This window comes from Perognathus longimembris, chromosome 28 (genome assembly GCF_023159225.1).
Source record: "Perognathus longimembris pacificus isolate PPM17 chromosome 28, ASM2315922v1, whole genome shotgun sequence".
Taxonomy (NCBI): Eukaryota; Metazoa; Chordata; class Mammalia; order Rodentia; family Heteromyidae; genus Perognathus; species Perognathus longimembris.
This window is the reverse complement of record NC_063188.1, coordinates 1,369,064-1,389,225: the sequence shown is the minus strand read 5'-3', so window position 1 is coordinate 1,389,225 and position 20,162 is coordinate 1,369,064. Positions and strand designations below refer to the sequence as shown.

The 20,162-nt window shown below is 47.8% G+C and overlaps 1 protein-coding gene across 3 annotated transcripts in view; it reads right to left on the bottom strand.

The window, feature by feature from the left end:
* Positions 1 to 4,280: 4,280 nt before the first annotated feature.
* Positions 4,281 to 20,162, bottom strand: part of Bcap31 (B cell receptor associated protein 31) — a 28,764-nt gene continuing 12,882 nt past the window's right edge. For all 3 annotated transcript variants that reach the window (XM_048336232.1, XM_048336231.1, XM_048336233.1), the window contains exons 5-8: positions 7,752 to 7,887; positions 6,712 to 6,835; positions 5,813 to 5,913; positions 4,281 to 4,687 (exon numbers count right to left, since the gene is read on the bottom strand). In XM_048336232.1, coding sequence (XP_048192189.1) covers positions 4,649 to 4,687; positions 5,813 to 5,913; positions 6,712 to 6,835; positions 7,752 to 7,887 — 400 coding nt within the window. In that variant the 3' untranslated portion in view covers positions 4,281 to 4,648. The remainder of the gene's footprint in view (positions 4,688 to 5,812; positions 5,914 to 6,711; positions 6,836 to 7,751; positions 7,888 to 20,162) is intronic.

The window sequence follows — 20,162 nt, the reverse complement described above, 5'->3', positions numbered from 1 at the left end:
CCTGGCTTCGTCTCTGTCTATGCTTCTGTGGGGGGAGGGGGGAAGTATGCAAGAGGAATGAGACACGTAACCAGCTCCACCTTCTGCACACAAGGCCCCATTCTAGGCTGGGCACCAGTGGCTCACACCTGTAATCTTAGCTACTCAGGAGGCTGAGGTTTGAGCATCACAGTTAAAAGCCAGCCTGGGGCAGGGAAGTCCATGAGGTTCCTAGATTCATCCAGTTTACCAGCCAAAAGCCAGAGGTGGAGCCGGTGGTAGTGTCAGCCTTGAGCTCAAAGACAGCCCAGACCAAGTTTAATCCCCAACCAAGACTGGCCCCATTCTATGAGCAGAGACTAGAAGAGGTGGCGGTAAGCTTGAAGAGCAAGGGGGGTGGGATGCAGCAATGGATACTAGACTTTGGTACTGGGTGGAGCTTGAACTCAAGGCCTTGACACTGTCCCTTTGCTTTTTTTGTTCAAGGCTGGCACTGTACCACTTGTCACAGCTGAGAGATAAAAATAGTCTCCTGGCTGGGCTAGCTTTGAACTGTGATCCTCAGATCTCAGTCCCGTGGGTAATTAGGTTTATAGAAAGGTTGCCACAAGCACGTTACTGGCAGGCTGGGAATGTGGCTTAGTGGTAGAGTGCTTGCCTAGCATGCATACATGAAGCCAGAAAAGGCTGCAAGTGGCGCTGTGGCTCAAGTGACTGAGTGGTAGCCTTGAGCAAAGGAAGCTCAAGGACAGTGTCCAGGACCTGAGTTCAAGCCCCAAGACTGGCCAAAAAAAAGTTACTGGCCTTCCAAGATCTGAAGGTGAAGGGTTTGGTCCAACAGGGACTGTGGATGACTGATTCAGGATTCAGAGGAGTTAAGGCAATCAAAGGGGTGTTGCCAGGTCCTGCAGGGTACAACTGTGAGTTGGCTTTGGCATGTCATCTGGGAAATGGCATCCAAGTGGAGATTTTTAGTTGGCAGGTAGACATGGGAGCCGGCACTTCCATCAAGTCTGGCCTAGAGCTACAACTGGAAGTTCTCACTACATACACAGATCACAATCCCTGTGTCTAGATGGGCTGAGAGAAGGTGTGAATAAGTGTATCAGTGAATGGGGCCCAAGAATTAGATGGCCCACAAGGCTCATAGAGAAAGTGGCCAGCACTGCTGCGTGCTACTCTATAGTTACTCAAGGATGGGGACGCTGTGGCATGCTTTCTGGGTGTGGCAAGGAGATCTCAGCGCTCTGAACAAGTTTAAGTGGAGGAGCAGTCAACAGCCTGATTTGGGTGGTATTAGAAGGGGTAAAAAGAACTTAAGGTCCATCAGCAGATGAATTCGGAAGAACAAAAGAAAGCATGTCTGTACAATGGAATATTAGCCCTAAAAGAGGTATTTTGTTACCCGAGTGATCCTTGACATGATGAGTGGAACAATGCAATCATAAAAGGACAAGTATATTTATTGAAATGAATTTCAGGGAATGGAAACAGAACTTTTTCTTTGCTGCTGTTTTGCTTTCTTTTTGTCTTGTTCATTTAATCTGTCTTTGGGAGGGCAAGAGGGGGCACAAAAATGGTGGGACAAAGGATACACATACGCAATTGGTATTCACTAGAAAATACGTTGAAAAATGAACTACATAACTTGCAGGTGGTGACGAGAGGAAAAACTGGGAGCAAAGAAAGCAGTGACATTGTCCAAAAAGAAATGGACTCTATCTGATGTAACTGTACCCCTCTGTACATCACCTTTATAATAACAATAAAAATGCATGAAAAAGGAAAACATGGACAAACACGACATGATCCCACATATAAGAAGCCCCTAGAATAGCTGAATCCAGAGACAGAATGGTGTATTCAATAAGCTAAGAGGGGAATGGGAATGTTTAATAGGAACAGAGTTCCAATGTGGGAAGATGAGTTCTACAAATGGATTAGGGGTAATGGTTGCACCATAATGTGCTCAACTCAATATCACTGAATTATGCATTTGAAAATGATGGGCACTGTAACCCTAACTGCTCAGGAGGCTGAGATCTGAGGATCTGGTCCAAAGCCACCCAGGGCAGCAAAGTCTGTGGAATGGTGGCTCAAGTGGTAGAGCATGCTAATCTTGAATCAAAATGCTCAGGAACAGCATTCAGGCCATGAGTTCAAAGCCCCAAGACTGGCAAAAAAGTGGTGAAAATGATATTTTGTTTTATATTACTACAATGAAAAAGAAAAGAGATAATGAACAATCAATCCAGATAGATCCTTGGATGTTGATAAGCAAATCACACCTTGGGCAGGAGTATGAACAGACAGCCCCAGCTGTTGTGTACCATTCTCCAATTTCTCTTTCAGTGTTTCTCCTTCCACAGCCCCCTAATCCCTTTAATGTCAATGCCACTTCCAGAACCCTTGCCTGCTAATCAGTCTCTTCAGCTTTCCTTCCTTGGCTGCAAAGGCTCTTATTAAATGTCCCGTAGACTCTTCCCAAGGTGCACCAACCCCTCATACCATGCTGGTCCCAAGCAACTGCCCTCCTGAAAGTGCTGGCAGCCCCAGTGTTAACTATCACAGTCTATCCCATCCCCTTCAGGATTACATCTAGTCATGAAGAGCTCTGTTATACCTTTTGCCTGAGAGCTCTGTTCCATTCTCCTACCCTTCAGTCCAAAAGCCCACCAAGCTACCTGCCACAGTGCCAGCAAAGACACACAAAAACAGTGACAGCACAAGACAACCTCACAGGGGTGTATCATCTGAACAAGGCCCTGTATTAGCAGGTAGGGGCTATTTACCTGGGAATCTACCCCTATGCTAAGGGTTAGGACAAGATCAACAAAAAGAAGTGGTCTTAGTCCTTAAGGTACTAAGGTACTTAAGGTATAATGAGAACAATGGACAAGCAAATAAAGCAAGCAGGAGGTGGAGCTGCAAATGTGGCTTAGTGGTAGAGTGCTTGCCTAGCATGCATGAAGCCCTGAGTTTGACACCTCAGTATCACATAAAACACAAGCCAGAAGAGGCGCTGTGGCTCAAGTGGTACAGTGCTAGCCTTGAGCAAAAGAAGCTCAGGGACAGTGCTCATGCCCTGGGTCTAAGCCCTGGGCAAAAACAAACAAAACACAGGACTACCCTTTCTCCATTAGATGGGGGTGCCCTGGAAGGTAGGCCAGAGATGGGCTTTGCAAAGGTTGGAATAGCAGAAGTGCCCTTCTGGACTTTAGCCTGTTGAAGCACAGATGGGTGAACTCAAGGGAGGCCCAAAGTAGTCCAGAGCACTTCCTGGAAAAGTAGACTAGCTCTATCTAACCCTTAGCATAACAACCAGAAGGCGTCACCAAAATGCTCCCACCCCCATGAGCATCACTTCTCAGACTACTAGGACAAGGGTGGACTTCTCACAAGGCAGCCATGCTCTGGGTACTAGGAAAGGTGACAGGATACTTGAGAAAGCAGCTGCTGGCCTGGGCCCAGATAGGGTGGGTTGGAGTAGGCTATTAGCTACCTGGCCAGTACTAACATCTTCAGGGGTCACTCCAATTCCAGAGACACACCTTCAGTCTGCTCCCCCATCCCTCCACCCAGAATGTACAAAGATAGGTGTGGCAGAGACCCTGCAGGGGATAGGGGCAGAGGACAAGCACCTCAACAAAGACAGTGCCCTTTCATGTGCCATGTTAGAGAGAAGCTCAGCTGCAGGCTGACCATGCATGACTGACTAGAGGGAAACTGTCAATAAGCCAGGTCCAGTGACAAGATCACACTCTGTGTGTCTTCAAGCCTGGAGCAGAAGGGGCCTGACCCTTCTGCAACATGTCTCCACTGCCTCACTCTGCCCTGGGCCGCTCTAGGTCAGTGCCAAGGACAAGTCTCCTCTCCCAGTCAGCATTAGTCAGAGGTCATGCTGCAAAACCTTCAGGAGGGGGTAGGGCAGGGAGTGACTGGTGGCGTTCTGCCATATTGTATCTGTCCCGAATGTGATGAACAGGAACCCAGAGAAGGCAGGCACGTCTGCCACCAGGAAGTCCCGTTGCTTTATCAAGCTTCTGGGACAACTGCCAATCCCCAGGGAGACTGACAGGACAGATACTCCCCGAGAGCCATAAAGTGGGGCCTGTCCCTGCCTGAGGGAAAAGGAGGGGCAAGGAGGGCAGGACCTTTGAAAGCAAGTGTGACCCTGGCCTCCAGAGCTGGAACAAACTCAAGGAAAAGATGAGTGCCACACAGACCCTGGCTGCACCTTTCTGGAAGTTCTGAAAAGGAGGAAGAGTCCTCCCTGTAGCCTCAGTTATACACAAGTATCCTGTATATGCATTATAACTTTTATTGCCCACAGAAGAAATAGCCTGCTTCACAGGCCTCCTGCAGGACAAGAGAACATGTCAACATTGTAAAACAAAAGATGCTCCGACCCTGGCCAGGTCACAAGTGCCATACTTCAAGGAGTAGAAGTGGCCTGGTCAGGCAGAACAATTGCAAAATATTAGTGACAACCAGGTCTCCCTGTGGTATGCTGGAAGAGTGGAAGGAGCCAAGATGATGAGCTAACAAGCTATGGAAGGGGATGGGAGGGAGTGAACTGAAAAACTGAAGGGAAAGGGTGGGCTCCCAGGAAACAGCAAGCACAGGACAAGTGGAAGAGCTGGTTGCAGGCAGGGAAGGAGGCAGTCCCTCACTCCTCCTTCTTGTCTGTAGGACCATCAACCGAGGCCTGGAAAGGGACAAAGTGGTAAGTTGGCAGGGCCTACCTCCTTCAGCTTCTAGCCCTATTTCCCAGAGGCCTGAGTTCCCCTCTCTAAATGACAGATATTCAAGCATGCAAGGGACCCCACCCTCACCAGAACCCAAAAGCTTGCTCAAGTGGGAGTACTGGTTCTTCCTAAAATGCTAGGAAAGGCTCTGAGCCTAATACTGGCTAGGACAGGACTGCTAGGATCTCAGGGTGGGCTGAGCTCTGGGGGCAAAGGCAAGCAGCTGGAATCCTCTATGCAGTAATCCTTTACCATAGCCAGAGCAGAAGACTTCTTTTCCAACACATGGCTGGCCAGCTTTCAAGTGCCAACTCACGCCCTTCTCAACTTTGTATACCTTCCACAGCCCCCCTTCAAAACTCAGCTCCTTCACATATAGCCTGCTTTACACTAAGGGCACAGGAACCCCTGTGGGACTAGGCCCTTCTTCCTAGCCCACTGTGGTGTCCAAACAGGCTATCAAGTACTGATGAGAGTTGTGGAACTTAGGGGTACTTACCTAGCTCTCCCCCTCCTCAATTTCTAGACTATCTGAGCTTCTAGGTACACCTGGAGTTTTAAGACTAGCCTAAGACCTCACACTGGGCCTCGGGCAGAAGGTAAGAGCAGCAATTAATACCTGTCACTTGACAGGTGCCCTTTGAAGCTTTCTCCTTACATTCCTCAGGCTATGCCCACAATACCCCCAGCCCCAGAGGAGAGGTGGCAAGAAGTGAATCCCAGGGGTTCACCCATGTATATTCCTAATGAGGCCTTATACCTCAACTAGATATAGCCTGGAAAGGAAGGAGGTCTTCTTGAGGGACCTAACTAAGGCTGGGCTCAAGAATAAGACCCAGAGTACACAAAGTCACCTGTTGAGGGCTACCTTAGCAATATAGTGCTATGCCACACACTAACTGGCAAGAAAAAGGTTCTGGCTTCTGGATAAGCTTTAGTCCTAGACTTAGCAGTGAAGGAGGCTTGCTACAACCCAAAACTCTTACAAGGCCTGCAGAGGAGTAAGCAGGTTCTCTACATATAGAAATAATGCGCTGAATGTAATGGTCTAACCCACACCTGCACAGGAGGGGGGAGAAGCTGACCTGAAGCTTGGCGTGCTCTTCCAGGAGGCGATCATACTCCTTTGTAAGGCCCTCAGACTGCTTCTGCATGGCCAGAACTTCATTCTCAGCTTTCTCTAGCTCTGGAAATGATATAAACGAAAAAGACAGGAAGAAATCAAAGGACTGAGACTGGTAGGGAAAAAAAAAACCCTGCTGGCTTAAAACATGAGAAACTGCCCTGAATCTGTCTCAAATGAGGTTGCACAGACAACTTCCAGTGTTTCTAAATAAAGTGCATCTGCCTTTACAGAACTCCAGAGCAGGGATACAATGAAAATATGACCAAATAGCTATATGGAAAGAAAAACAAAACAAAAACCTAAGTTCCCTTTGGTGCAATTAAATGAAGAGAACCCTAGTGGTTCTCCAGCAAGGGTAAGTTGAGGGAAGCAGAGAACAAGCGGTAGAGAGCAAAATCTCAGTCTCAAAGAAATACCAGTAATGATAGTAGCAATACCTTGCAGATTTCTGGAGTAGCAACAGCTAAAGTCTACAGTGCTAAATGTACTTGTCTAGGAATGGGGAAAGAAAGGTAGACTACTTCAGAGCTTTAAAAACCCACATAAATTCATGTCCATTCCCACTCCTTTTGTTTTCAGCTCCAAGGCTACCCCTGTCTGCCTCTCAACACCTCCAGGTAAGCGTTGCTAAAGCATGTGAGATAATTGCCAGGGCCTGCTCAACTGCTGCACCTCACCTAGTTATGGGCTAAGTTCAGCCAATTTGGGTATAGAAGAACAGGGTGCTGTCCATTTTCACTCAGCTCTGGAGTTTGCACATAGGATGTGCCATTAACACTTTGGTACAAGAGGAGCAGTAGTGGGACTGGAGCCTCCAAACCTGGGGATGGAGGGGCAACACAAGAGGGCAATCCTCACTTTGTTTGGTGCTGTCCAATTCATCCTTTAGCTTCTTCACATCAGCCTTCAGGTTCTTGTTCTCTTCCTCCAATTTTGCTGCAACACCCCCAACATTTATCTTGCCTCCATCTACGGTAGTTCCCTGGAAAAAGTGTCAAGGCCAGGTTACTCAATAAGAAGGGAAAGCAAGGCTTCACCCCAGTGCTACCCACTATGGTTCCTCAATCTGCTCTGGGCATTTATGTGCTCTAGCCCTTTCAGAAATGTCAATGTGGAAATAGGCCACTACTTGCTCCCAAAGGCCAGAGTGTAGTGTAGCTGGCCATTGGGGGAAAGGGAGGGGCAAGAAGTGCCACCTGTTAGAGCTCACAGGCCACATACCCTGCCTGTTCTGGCCTCTGGCCCTACCTCCTTCCTCACCAACAAGACTCAGAAGTTCTATGCAGTTTATGGGTTTGCCAAATGACTCAACTTGCTGTTAATCTGGAGCTCTGTCAGTCACCCCTACCTAACTACTACTATTTCTTTTTCCCAGGCTCCAGAAGTTCACTGCAGCCCATAAGCCCTAAATTTTCCCCTGCCTATCCAGTGTGTCCTACTTAATCTTTTCATCTCCTTCTAAATCTTGGCCCATACCTACCTCACCTCCTGACAAGCCTTCAAGGTCTGGCCAACAACCCAGTTCCTGCCTCTCTAACACTGAGGGATACACATCAGCCTTGTGTTGCTGAAGGTATGGCTAATAACAATTTTCTGGAGATAGGCTGTCTCTGAGGTGCCAGAGGTCCCAGCACAGAGCCCAGGCTCATGACAACTCATTCTTCTTAGGGCAGAGTCTCAGTGGAAGCAGTGAATGGACACTGGATGTCCTCTCTTCTACTACTTTCCCATGAACAGAGGGCACCTTCCCACACACAACGACAATCCCCCCACCACCGTGCCTCCACACAATAGGCAACAATAGTTTCATATAGGTCCCAGTCTGACAACCTAACAGTGGCCTGCCCGTGAGAAATACAAACCCAGGCATCCCACTCAGGTTAGGAAAGTGCGCTCACCTTCTTTAGCTGGTCATTCTCCTCCATGTACTTCTTGGCAGCCTCACTAGCACTCTCTGCCTGCTTTTTAAAGGCTTCATTGGAGGCCAGCAGTGTGGCCTGCTGGGAGATGAGAGTCACCAGGCGTCTAAGCAGGCTGTAATTGTTTACAAAAAGGGATAAGTGAGAAGAAGTAAGAAAGCAAAGTGGCTGGCAGGATCTCTTCTTGGCTGCTACCTGCCCCAGCCTGCCTCCAAGCCTAGATCTGGCAACATGAGAGGAAAGGTGGGGCCTGGGATTTGGCATCTGCCAATGCCCCCAAACAGCCACCCTTGGACTCTGCAAGGGAGGGATTGGAAGCAGAAGCATGGGGACACCCAGGGCACAGACTAGGCATGGAATGAGGTCCCAGAACACTGGCACTTTCCAGGTCAGGGCCTAGACATGCCAAACAAGGCTCAGCAGTTTCCTCCCTGCAAGGCCAGGCTTGCCTCCATAAAAGAACAATGGCGGCTAATAATATGAGGCAAAATCCACACATCTATCTTATGAGGTAGTTACTACTATTGCCCTCACTTTAAAGAGAAGAAAACTGAGGTTCAGTTGGGTAACATGTTCAAAGTGAAGAACCAGAAACTGATGTTTCTAGAATTTCAACTCAGGACTGTGTGACCCTAAAGCCTATGTTCACAACCACAATTAAGAAATGATACTTCTCAACTCTTTGGGGAACAGATCCCAGGTCCTCACATAAGACAGAAAAGACTTTCTTTTCATAACCCCTTTCCCAAAACCATCACACAGCCAGCTGCCCCACATGTTACATAATAGTGCCCAGGTTGAGATGGATGGGACTAGAGGCGGAAGAAAAAGAAGATTCAAGGCACAAGGGTCCACTGCCTAAAGCCGCGGAGAGGCAAATAGGTGGCAGCTGGATCAGCAGATGTTGGTCCCTGAGCAGCAAGAATGGGATGGCAGGGAACAGAGGAAATGACTTCCTTGCAGCCTTGAGGAAATGACTGCTCTGTCAGTCAAGATGAAGGGATGCTCTCTCCACATGCCTGAAAAAGGACCCAGTCCAGCCACAGCACTTAAAGAGTCAGACAAGGCATGTGTGGAGGGCTGAAAAAAAGGGAAGAAAGTTATTGTTCCAGGGCATTTCTACCAAAGTGCCTGAGAAGCAGTAGCCTTGGTGGCCTGTGCCCAGGTTGGCCTCTCTGGTTCTACTAGGCATTGGTAAGGCTCTGCCCATTCCCACCTGTGGCCCAAGCAGGCAAAGAGATGAGGAGATCAGAGCAAGAGAGCTCTTTTCTTGACCGAGCCAGGGCAGTCACTTTGGGGAGTATACATATGAAATGGAGGTGCCCATGTTGTTCCTGATTTGGGGTGAGGCTCCCAGGGGCCCCTGGAACACAGGGAGAACCAGGCTGCTGATTCCTGGCAGGAGAGGAGAGTTTCCAGTGACATGTGCTCTCTAAAATTAGAAGCTAGGACCTTGTGGCTGAGGGCTCAGGTTTCCCTGTCTCAGCCCCCAGCTGCCCACCAGCCTGCCCCCCACTGGGCTACAGCCCTGAAGGTGGTGAGAGCTACCAAGCATCCCAGGAAGCAGTGAGAAACCATGGGCCCGATTCACAGCAGCAGAAGTCATGGAGAGGCCGGAAAGGCAAGTGTGACTAGCCCCAAACCCAGTACAGAGTTTCTGGCTCCTAAACAGGTCCCTGTGGTATTGAGGAAGAAGCCCCTCCTCCTAGCTGGAAATGGGGGGAGGGGGTACGTGTGCCACCTGCTGGTGAAGATGGGGCCTGCGGATATCACCAGGACCTAGCAAGAAGGGGTGGGGAAGACCAAGGGTTACTACCTCTCATCCACCAGGCTGGGAAGCTGACTACAGAGTGTCTACAGCCAATCTCAGTTATCCCAAGTAGGATAACAGCAGCAGAATAACAAGGGTCTAGCTCTTTTTTTTTTTTTTTTTTTTGCCAGTCCTGGGCCTTGGACTCAAGGCCTGAGCACTGTCCCTGGCTTCTTCCCGCTCAAGGCTAGCACTCTGCCACCTGAGCCACAGCACCCCTTCTGGCCACTTTCCATATATGTGGTGCTGGGGAATTGAACCGAGAGCTTCATGTGTAGGAGGCAAGCACTCTTGCCACTAGGCCATATTCCCAGCCCAAGGGTCTAGCTCTTCTCAGTGCTCTCTCAAGTCTTCCTCAGCTACTGCGAATTAGTTTCTTAGATAAGACTGGGACACCTATAGAAGCCAGTGCAAGACCCGGGTAGTGTCTTATTTACAATAATGGTCCTGGATCAACCTCCGCCCAGGCCTCCAGCTCTCAGCCATTAACTATTAGGGCCCCTCTTCCAGCCAGGTCTTGATTCTCCTTCCTCTGGCTGTCATGGACATTTCCTACCTCTAGGAATGCCCTGGCGGCCTTCCAAAGACAAACACCCCCCAACATTGTCCACCACAACCCTGACAGTTCTTTCATACCATCTGATGTTGGAGTTGTCCCTCCAACCCATCCAATGGTGTGTAATTTTACTTGCTGTGCTGTGTCTTCCCCAACAACTTCTTTCCTACAGTCACCAACACCAAACCTCGCTATACTCTCTCCCTCCCACCCAAGGCTTGTCTTTAACAAGCCATTAACAGGACCACCCTAGGTAAGGTGCCGACCACCCTAACTACCCCAACCTACAATAACCCTAGAGTCCTCACAGGACGTGTACTCTGTAGCATCTGTTGCTGCTGACAAGTCATCTTCAAGATGATCCTTCCATGCTCTCGGCTCTTCTCTCCCACTACCTGGTTACAGGTTACTCTACTTTTCAGGAGTCTGCTCTATACCCTGAACTTTCTCCTGGCCAATCTTATCTCAAAACAGTTTTATCTACTACCTATCCCACTGATCATTGGTTCCTGATGTGCCCAGAGACATTCCTAACATAGCCTGCCAAAGTGGGCTCTTACCACTCCTGGGCTGACCAGCAAGTGATGGCAGGCACAGGAGCCATCTCAAATCCCGTTCCTCCTTGCCTTGTCCCTCAACCCAAGCCACTATCCAACGCCTTCTGTGTCAACACTCAACAGGACAACTGCTATTCATCCTTGCTACTGGTGCCTAGTGTTCCCTCCCTATCGGCAACTGTACAGCATTCCCAACCTCCTAGAACAGACCGGAGCCAACTGATCAAGCCACTGCTCAAGTGATGCCAAACACTGTTATCCCAGGAACATGCCTCATTCTGCACATCAATACTCTAGGCTATGATGTTCTTCCTGACAGTGCATTATTACCTCTTTGACAAAGTCTTTCCTGACCCACTACCTGCCCCTAGTCAGGGAGGCACCCTCTGTAGTTCCTATGGTGGCCTCTTGCATACCCCATACAGCTGTGTAGCTCTTATAAGCCCATGAACCCTAGTCATTTGTTCATTTGTCTGGTTGCCCTTAGACTATGAATGCCTCAAGGCTGGCCCTGTACATTTATTTCATATCTACGCCCTCGTAGCTGGCACAATGAAAAGGGGCCTTCCAGATGACCTCATCCCACTCCCAGCATAGGAAGCACTCTCTGACAGGTGAGGGAATGTGTTGAGACTGTTTGTCAGGCCCAAGCCTGCCCTTTCTTCTTGCTACACCCATGTCCACCTGGAGATCTGGCACAGAAGATGAGAGTACATAGGAAGACACAGCATTTCCCAGTCTATCTAGCAACAGAGGAGAGAAGACAGCAGCAAGAAGGCACTGGTTCAGACCCATGTCAGTGAGCAAGCCAGGCTTGTGGCCGAGGTGGCAGCTGACAAGGCACATGGGAAAGTGATTCATCACCATGAGCCAGGGGCAGACTAGAGTTCTAGCCTTCATCCCCAGGCTCCGTTGGGCTCCCAGTAGTGACTAAACCCTTCGCCATGGGTTCACTAGAATTTGCCAGCCTTCTGGAACAATTTTACTGTGCTTTCGCTTGTCCAGATCCTACCTGAAAATTTCTTCAGTGACCCTCCATCCCACAGCATTCCAGGCAGTCTCCATGGGGTATCCCCAAAACTGAGCGTGACACCCAATAAACAAGGGCTAGCTTCAGAATTTCTAGGTTTCAATAGCTCAAATATGTCAACCTGCAAAAATGAACTCTACAGTTTTTTTGTCATGCTATGTTCCGTCATTCTCTGCTTTAAGAAGCCCTGACTAAAAGGTGTCACCCAGATAAACTATTCTTTTGTTTTGTTTTTTGCCAGTCCTGGGGCTTGAACTCAGGGGTTGAGCACTGTCCCTGGCTTCTTTTTGCTCAAAGCTAGCACTCTGCCACTTGAGCCACAGCGACACTTCTGGTCTTGTCTATATATGCAGTGCTGAGGAATAGAACCTAGGGCTTCATGTATATGAGGCGAGCACTTTACCACTAGGCCATACTCCCAGCCCCAATTAAACTATTCATTTAGAGCACAGGTGAGAGCCTAGGAGCCAAAGGAATCTTCTAAAGGTATAGTCACTGACAAAATGGCCCAGGGTCTATATTAACTGTATCCAAGGACAGAAGAAAAGGCTAGTGAACCAAACCTAATGGAATCCAGATGTGTCCTTGGAAACAAATGTCAGCCCCAAATACCTGAACTGAACTTGGCATTCCTAGTAAAATGTTCTTGGATGCTGAGCAGGGCTATCATGCTTTTCTAAAAGGTTGAGTAAACAAGAGAAGGCAGAAGAAACAGAATCTCTCTCTCCAGACTCCTGAGAAACAGGGCCAAGCATATCAAGTGGAGAGAGACATGGCTCACAAGCACTTTTCACCAACTACATACTCCCCTCAGCAAACAGGAGGAAGGCATGGGCTTAACAGGCAGTAGGGAAGAAGTATATCCTAGCTGAAGGTACCATGTTGTGGTCCTCAGGGGGCCTCAGGTGAGGCAACATCTCTGCCAACATGGGCTGTACACCCAAGCTCTTCTGTCTCTGCCCCGTTCAAATGTGATCTTGTTGTCATAGCGCCACCTGCTGACTATACTGCCACAGCCCAGGAGAGCTGCACAGCACAGCCAGGAAGCAAAGTAAATAAATATGCCTCCATAGTAGAAAGAAAAAAGTAGTCACCCTGGGAAATACCAAAAGCCAAACGATGGTCAGGGAAGGCTTCAGGCAAAACATTGGACTATTATCCTCAAAAGCTTATAGTCAGTCAGGCACTGGTGGCTCACGCCTATAATCCTAGCTACTCAGGAGGCTGAGATCTGAGGATCACAGTTCAAAGCCAAAAGTCCATTCTTATCTCCAATTAACCACCAGAAGACCACAAGTGTGGCTCAAGTGGTAGAGTGCTAGCCTTGAGCTAAAGAGCTCAGGGACAGAATTCAAGCCCCATGAGCAACAACAAGAAAAAAAAACCTTATATTCATGGCTGGAAATGTGGCTTAGTGGTAGAGTGCTTGCCTAGCATGTATGAAGCCCTGGGTTTGATTCCTCAGTACCATACAAGCAGATCTAACCAGAAATGGCACTGTGGCTCAAGTGGTAGAGCACTAGCCTTGAGCAGAGAGAGGCTTAGGGACAGAGCCCAGGCCTTGAGTTCAAGCCCTAGGACTAGCAAGAAAAAGAAAAAGAAGTTTTTTAAAAAAGCATATAGTCGGGGCTGGGGATATGGCCTAGTGGCAAGAGTGCTTGCCTCATATACATGAGGCCCTAGGTTCAATTCCCCAGCAACACATATACAGAAAATGGCGCTGTGGCTCAAGTGGCAGAGTGCTAGCCTTGAGCAAAAAGAAGCCAGGGACAGTGCTCAGGCCCTGAGTCCAAGCCCCAGGACTGGCCAAAAAAAAAGAGAGAGAGAGAAAAAAAAGTTTATAGTCATGAAAATAAGGAAGCTCTGAAACAGGAGAGTCAATTAGGACTTAGAAAGCTACTAAGAAAGGTCACCCTAAGGGAAGTCTGCAAGTCTCTTTCAGCACAGCCCTTCAGCCCTCCTTTCAGTTTTCAGGTACACAAAAACTATAGAAAATGAGGTCTAGAGTTCAGCTGTCCCAAAGGCAGAGGTCAGCAAAGGATCAAGAAGAGTGCAGCAGCCTGGCACCAGTGGCTCATGCCTGTAATCCTAACTACTCAGGAGGCTGAGATCTGAGGATCACAGTTCAAAGCCAGCCCAGGCAGAAAAGTCTCCATGAGAATCTTATCTTCAACTGACCACTCAAAAACTGGAAGTGGAGCTGTGGCTCAAAGTGGTAGAGTGCTAATCTTGAGCAAAAGAGCTCAGGAAGAACATCCAGGCAGAGTTCAAGCTCCATGACCAAGAAAAAAAAGGAGTGCAGCATCTTCCTATCCTAAGGTGAAGAGAGTAAGTCCATGTTTCAGTGGAAGGTTCTTTCTTGAAATATGCTGAGTGGTTTGGTTTAGGGTAAATCAGATAGTAGAAAGCAACTAAAGAAGGTCAGATAATGTAGGCAGAGACAATTTGTGATTAGTTGACTAAAACTAAAACATTCTGGTAACCTTCCTTGCTCCTGGAAAAGTAAATAACCTTAGCAGCAGTAAGAGGCAGGGAGCTGTCACCACTAGGCATATGTGGTACTAAGTCAAGGAATCTGTCAGAGAAAAGTGCCTCCAGGAGTATGAGAATGGTGCTCAGAGCCCTGGAAGAACCACCAAAATGATTTTTTTTGCCAGTCCTGGGGCCTGAACTCAGGGCCTGAGCACTGTCCCTGGCTTCTTTTTGCTCAAGGCCAGCACTCTACCACTTGAGCCACAGCGCCACTTCTGACTTTTTCTGTTTATGTGGTGCTGAGGAATTGAACCCAGAACTTCATGCATGCTAGGAAAGCATTCTACCGCTAAGCCACACTCCCAGCCATCCAAAATGATTTTTTTAAAAAATGAGCTCAGGCTGGGGATATGGCCTAGTGTCAAGAGTGCTTGCCTCATATACATGAAGCCCTGGGTTCGATTCCCCAGCACCACATATACAGAAAATGGCCAGAAGGGGCGCTGTGGCTCAAGTGGTAGAGTGCTAGCCTTGAGCAAAAAGAAGCCAGGGACAGTGCTCAGGCCCTGAGTCCAAGGCCCAGGACTGGCAAAAAAAAAAAAAAAAAAAAAAAAAAAAAGAGCTCAGGTGCATGGTAAGCTGTTTCCAGCCCAGAGAAAGAACTGAACCACAAAGATGATTATAGGCACTGCTGTGTGGGAACATAGCAGTCTCTCCTCCCACCCAGATCAGATCCACCCAGAAGGGCTCAGAGAAAGGGAACCTGCTAAAACAATAGGCTTTTTGGGTATGTGTGCCACTACAGGGGTTGAACTCAGCCTCTTGCTCTTAGCTTTTGTGCTCATGGCTAGTGCTCTACACTTGGGCCATATCTCTACTTCTGGCTTTTTGCTGGTTGTCTAGAGAAAAGTCTCTCAGATTTATCTGTCTGAGCTGGCTTTGAACAGCAATCCTCAATTTTCATCCTCTTGAATAACTAGGATTACAGGTATGAGCCACCAGTGCCAGGCTTTAGGCTTTGAAGGAATGAGGAAGAGGGACACATCTGCTCAGAATCCAGCTCCAAAGGAGTTCATTAACTGTTTTTACAGTGTGAGGGAGAAACTACCTTGGCTTAAATTAAGAGATTTGAGTAGATAGACTGTATTTGAAAGAAGCCAGTGGGATACATTCAGAGGAACACCCTTCATCAGAACCTCCCAAAGAAAAAAAAATAACCTCCCAAAGCCCAGCTAAGTGGAAGACACAGCACATGTTACAGCTGGGTGATCTGGCTTACAGAAACTAGAAATCAATGGGGTTCTCAGAGTCATTTCCCTGATGCCTAGATCTGAAGTGGGTTTCCAATGTATATATTCTTGGTATTTTTTTTACCAGCCCTGGGGCTTGAACTCAGGGCCTGAGCACTGTCCCTGGCTTCTTTTTGCTCAAGGCTAGCACTCTGCCAACTTGAGCCACAGTGCCACGTCTGGCCTTTTCTTTTCTCTTTCTTTTTTTAAAAAAAGCAATCATTTTATTCCCCTTAACTTAATGGATGTCTGGCCTTTTCTATATATGTGGTGTTGAGGAATCGAACCTAGGGCTTCATGTTTATGAGGCAAGCACTCAACCACTAGGTCATATTCCCAGCCCCTCCAATGTATATATTCTTAAGAAAGGGTGGCAGCCAATGAAGAGACAGATGTGTAAAGAGAGAAAGAGACAAAGAGACATGAAGACCAAAATCTGCACTTCATCCCACCAACCAAACTTTTCCAGCAGCAGGCCAAATAGTCCTGGCCACACAGGAGACTCACTACTTGAATCACACCATATGTGTGGGCCAAGCACCACTACACAAGAGGGGGAAAAATTCCACCAATCTCCATCACCACTAGGAATGAGACTGGTAACACCTACTGGGTACCAAATATCATCTCCTGCATGTGAGGCCCTATATTGAGAATATGACATGATAAAGCAGAGATACCTATAATCCATTTCTGCTTTGAGGTTAGGGGAAAAGGTGAGAAGAAGTGAAGTGACTTACTTCAGGTCACACAGCTAGCCAGTAATTAAACCAGAATCCAAACCCCAGCCTGATTCCAAGCTATACTCTTACCATGTGAACCTGCCGTCATAGCTACTACAAAACATTCTGACCTTTGGCCAAGCTGGAAGAAAGCACAGGCATGGCCAGAGCACATCAGCAGGCAAAGGACAGACCATAAACATTGCCTCCTATCTGCTCTTGTGGTTGTCACATGCTCCTCCTCACACTTCAGCTCTAGCTCCTCTGACCACTGAGCACAAGTTTTATATCACACAAGTGCAAACTACCCTCACAGCTGATTGCTGGCAAAAAGCAGGTTTGACCAAAAGGCAAAACAGAATAGCTCACTCCGGAAGGATCTGGCTGGACCGCACCCTTGTGGGTTAGAAGGGCTTCATCATATTCCAGCAGACAAGCTAGACACCCTTCCCCCAATTCCTGGTGAACAAGAGCCCCCAGAAAGGCACTTTCTAGTATGGCGCTTAGTAGGCCAGGCATGATGGCTCATGTCTATAATCCTAGCTACTTGGAAGGGAGAGAACAGGAGGATTTCTGTCTTGGCAAAAAGCCCACAAGACCTCACCTCAACCACTAAAAAACTGGGCACAATGGTACTTGCCTATCATCCAAGCTACGTAAGTATAAATAAACTAGGTGCTGATGGTTCATGTCTGTACTCCTAACTACTCAGATTTTGAGATTCAAAGCCAGGCTGAGAAACTCTTGCCTTTAATTAGCCACCACAAAGTCAGAAGTGGAGCCGTGGCTCAAGTGGTAGAATGCTGGCCTTAAGCAAAAAAAGGTAAGTAAAAGCACCCAGGCCCAGAGTTCAAGCCCCACTACTGGTACACAAAAAAGTACAAAAAAAATTAAAGTATAAATAGTAGGATTATAGTCCAGATGACCCAGACAAAAATCAAGAAAGATCCTGAAATATAATAAAAGCCAAAAAAGGGTTAGGAGTGCGGCTCAACTCAAGTGGTAGAGAGTTCCTGCCCAGCAAGGCCCGAAGTCCAAACTCTAGTACTACAAAAAAGGAAGAGTATATAACTCCAATCTCCACCTGCTTGGAAGCTGTCCAATGAGAGGCTTGACCCTGACCCACAGCTCCATCTGGAGGTATTGAGAACAGCCTGCAAGTAACTGTGCAATTTTCTGCTCCCAGCTGATCTCTTACTCAGCCTAACCCCTTTCTTCACAGCGAGTTCATTCCCTAGTTCAAGAAGCTAGGAGGGATTGCAGCCCCGGCTGGGCCAGCCACTGGTAACAAGCTATGCTTGGAGGATGAGGGAAGCAACCTGAGATACAGACTAACTTAGGAATCACTGCTAGCTCAATGCTACCTGCACCAAACTCCCAAGTCCCTACTGAGAACAGGGGCCAACTCCAACTCACCTTGGCACTGGTTCATGGGCTAGCACATACTGGCTTACAATATATCTGTTTCTTATATAATTGGGAAAGGTGCTTACTAGCTTCTCTGAGGCCTTCTGGGCCCCATCTGTCTTGTGGTCAAATCCCATTTCTGGTTTATGCAGCAGTCTTATTATATAGTATCTGTCACAGAGCAGGTGAAGTTCAGCCCAGGGGTTTTCAACCTCAGCACTATTAACATCTGTGGCCAGAACACTGTTTGCTGTGGGGGCTGTCCTGTGTATCATATGCTGTAATTGTCATAATTGTGACAAACAAAAATGTCTAGAGATATGGAAGAAATGTCCATTGTTGGGGGTAAAACTGGCCCCAGTTGAAAACCACTGCTCTAGATCTATACTGTCCAATATAATTAGGTGAGAAAGTGGCTATTTTAAGCTGAAATTGATATTAAACTTAGTTTTTTTTTTTTTGGTCAAACTTACATTTCAAGTGCTCAGCCGCATAGGGGCTCTAGAAAATTCTGCCGATAATGCTGGTCTATCTCACTGAGATTTGTGCTATAGAAAAGCACAAACAGTTAAATAAACCAAACTCTTTTTCTCATAAGGAAAGTACCCATATGTGCTCAGAAGACACCAAAGAAGGCAGCAAAGCTGGGGTGCCAGTGGCTCACACCTGAAATCCTAGCTAGCTACTTAGGAGGCTGAGATCTGAGAATCGTGGATTGAAGCCAGCCCAGGCAGGAAAGTCTGTGAGACTTTTATCTCCAATTAACTATTAAAAAGCTGGAAGCAAAGCTGTGGATCAAGCCAAAAAAAGCTCAGGGGCAGTGCCTAGGGCCTGGGCCCTGAGTTAAAGCCCCAGGATGAGCATCTATAAAAAAAAAAAAAACAGGAGAAGAGAAGAGGAGAGAGGAGAGAGGAGGGAGGCAGGAAGAGGGAAGAGGGAAGAGGGAAGAGGGAAGAGGGAGGAGGGAGAAGGGAGGTAGGTACTGGTGGCTCATACCTAAAATCCTAGCTAACCAGGAGGCTGAGAGCTGAGGATCACGGCCAGCTGGGACTTTCTTGAGACTGATATCTTCAATTAACCACCAGAAAACCAGAAGTGGCCAGAAAACGAGAAGTGGAGATGTATCTCAAAGTGGTAGAGTGGTAGTCTTGAGCAAAAGAGCTCAGGGACAGTGCCTAGGCCCTGAGTTCAAGCCCTAATACCAATGGAAAAGAAGGGGGAAGGGGAAGGGAAGAGGAGGTGTAGAGGGGGGAAGAGGGGAGGAAAGGGGGAAGAGGAGAGGGAGGGGGAAAGAGGGGAGGGAGGGGGAGGGAAAGGAGGAGGAGAAGGTGGTGGTGGTGGCAAGAACAGGGTGATGATACAAAGACTCTGCAAGCATCAGTCACCAGCTCCCCACAGTACAGTCCCCTGGAGGGGCCAAGACACACATCTTTACATACTGCATTACCTGTAAGACTTTTTTTGCCAGTCCTGAGGCTTGAACTCATGGCCTGGGTGCTGTCCCTCAGCTTCTTTTGTTCAAGGCTAATGTTCTACCATTTGAGCCACAGTGCCACCTCTGCCTTTTTCTGTGTATGTGGTACTGAGAAATCCAACCCAGAGCTTCATGCATGCTAGACAAGCACTCTACCACTAAGCTACATTCCCAGCCCACCTGTAAGACTTGAAAGACGAGAATTCCAAAGCAAAATGTATGGCATGACAGCATGACAAGTTCAATCCAGATGTATTGCCATTCTAGAGCTGTCACCAGGATCCATACCAGCCTGTTTAGTCAGCAATGTTTCTAGCAGCCTCTCAATTGCTTAATGTAAGCTAAACAGACCAAAAAGGAAGAGCCCATGTTTCCTGTGCTGAGCTAATGTGCCAGGTACTGCTCCTTATAACTGAGCATTGACTTCCCTGGGATTTCTGACGATTGGGTCTCCAGGCCAGTAAGCAACTTGGGTAGGCCTCAGAGCAATGCCCAGAGGAAATCTCAAAGGCAGCATAGAGGCCTTAGCTGTACCAGAAAGAATGGAGGAAGTACAAGGTACAGGCCCCAGAAGTACTCAGAAAAAGGAACATTCCACTCAGCCTCACCAAGTAGACTGACGTGGCTGGCCCATAGTGCCAAAGTTAAAGCAGAGGCCATTGGGATCATATTACTAAGGATGTGTATGTGTCAAACCTATGTCCAAAGTGACATGTCAGAAAGGCAGCTAGTAGTAACAAAACTAGTAGTGAAGTTCAAAACTGGATCTGCAGAGGGTAGTGGTGGTCCCTTTTATGGCAGTGATTAAGGAAAAGAAGTCTGAGGAAGGGTAAGAGCACAGGCTGTGTTATTTGTACCAAGTTTTAGTTTTACAAGAGGGAAGAATTCTAGAGGCCATGATAGAGGAATATTAGAGTTTGTGATGCCACTAAACTATACACTTAAAAGCTGATGACAGTGGGGAGTGTTTATATGTTTTCCATTATAAAACTCCACAGGAGGGCTGGGAATGTGGCTTAGTGGTAGAGTGCTTGCCTAGCATGCACAAAGCCCTGGGTTCGATTCCTCAGCAC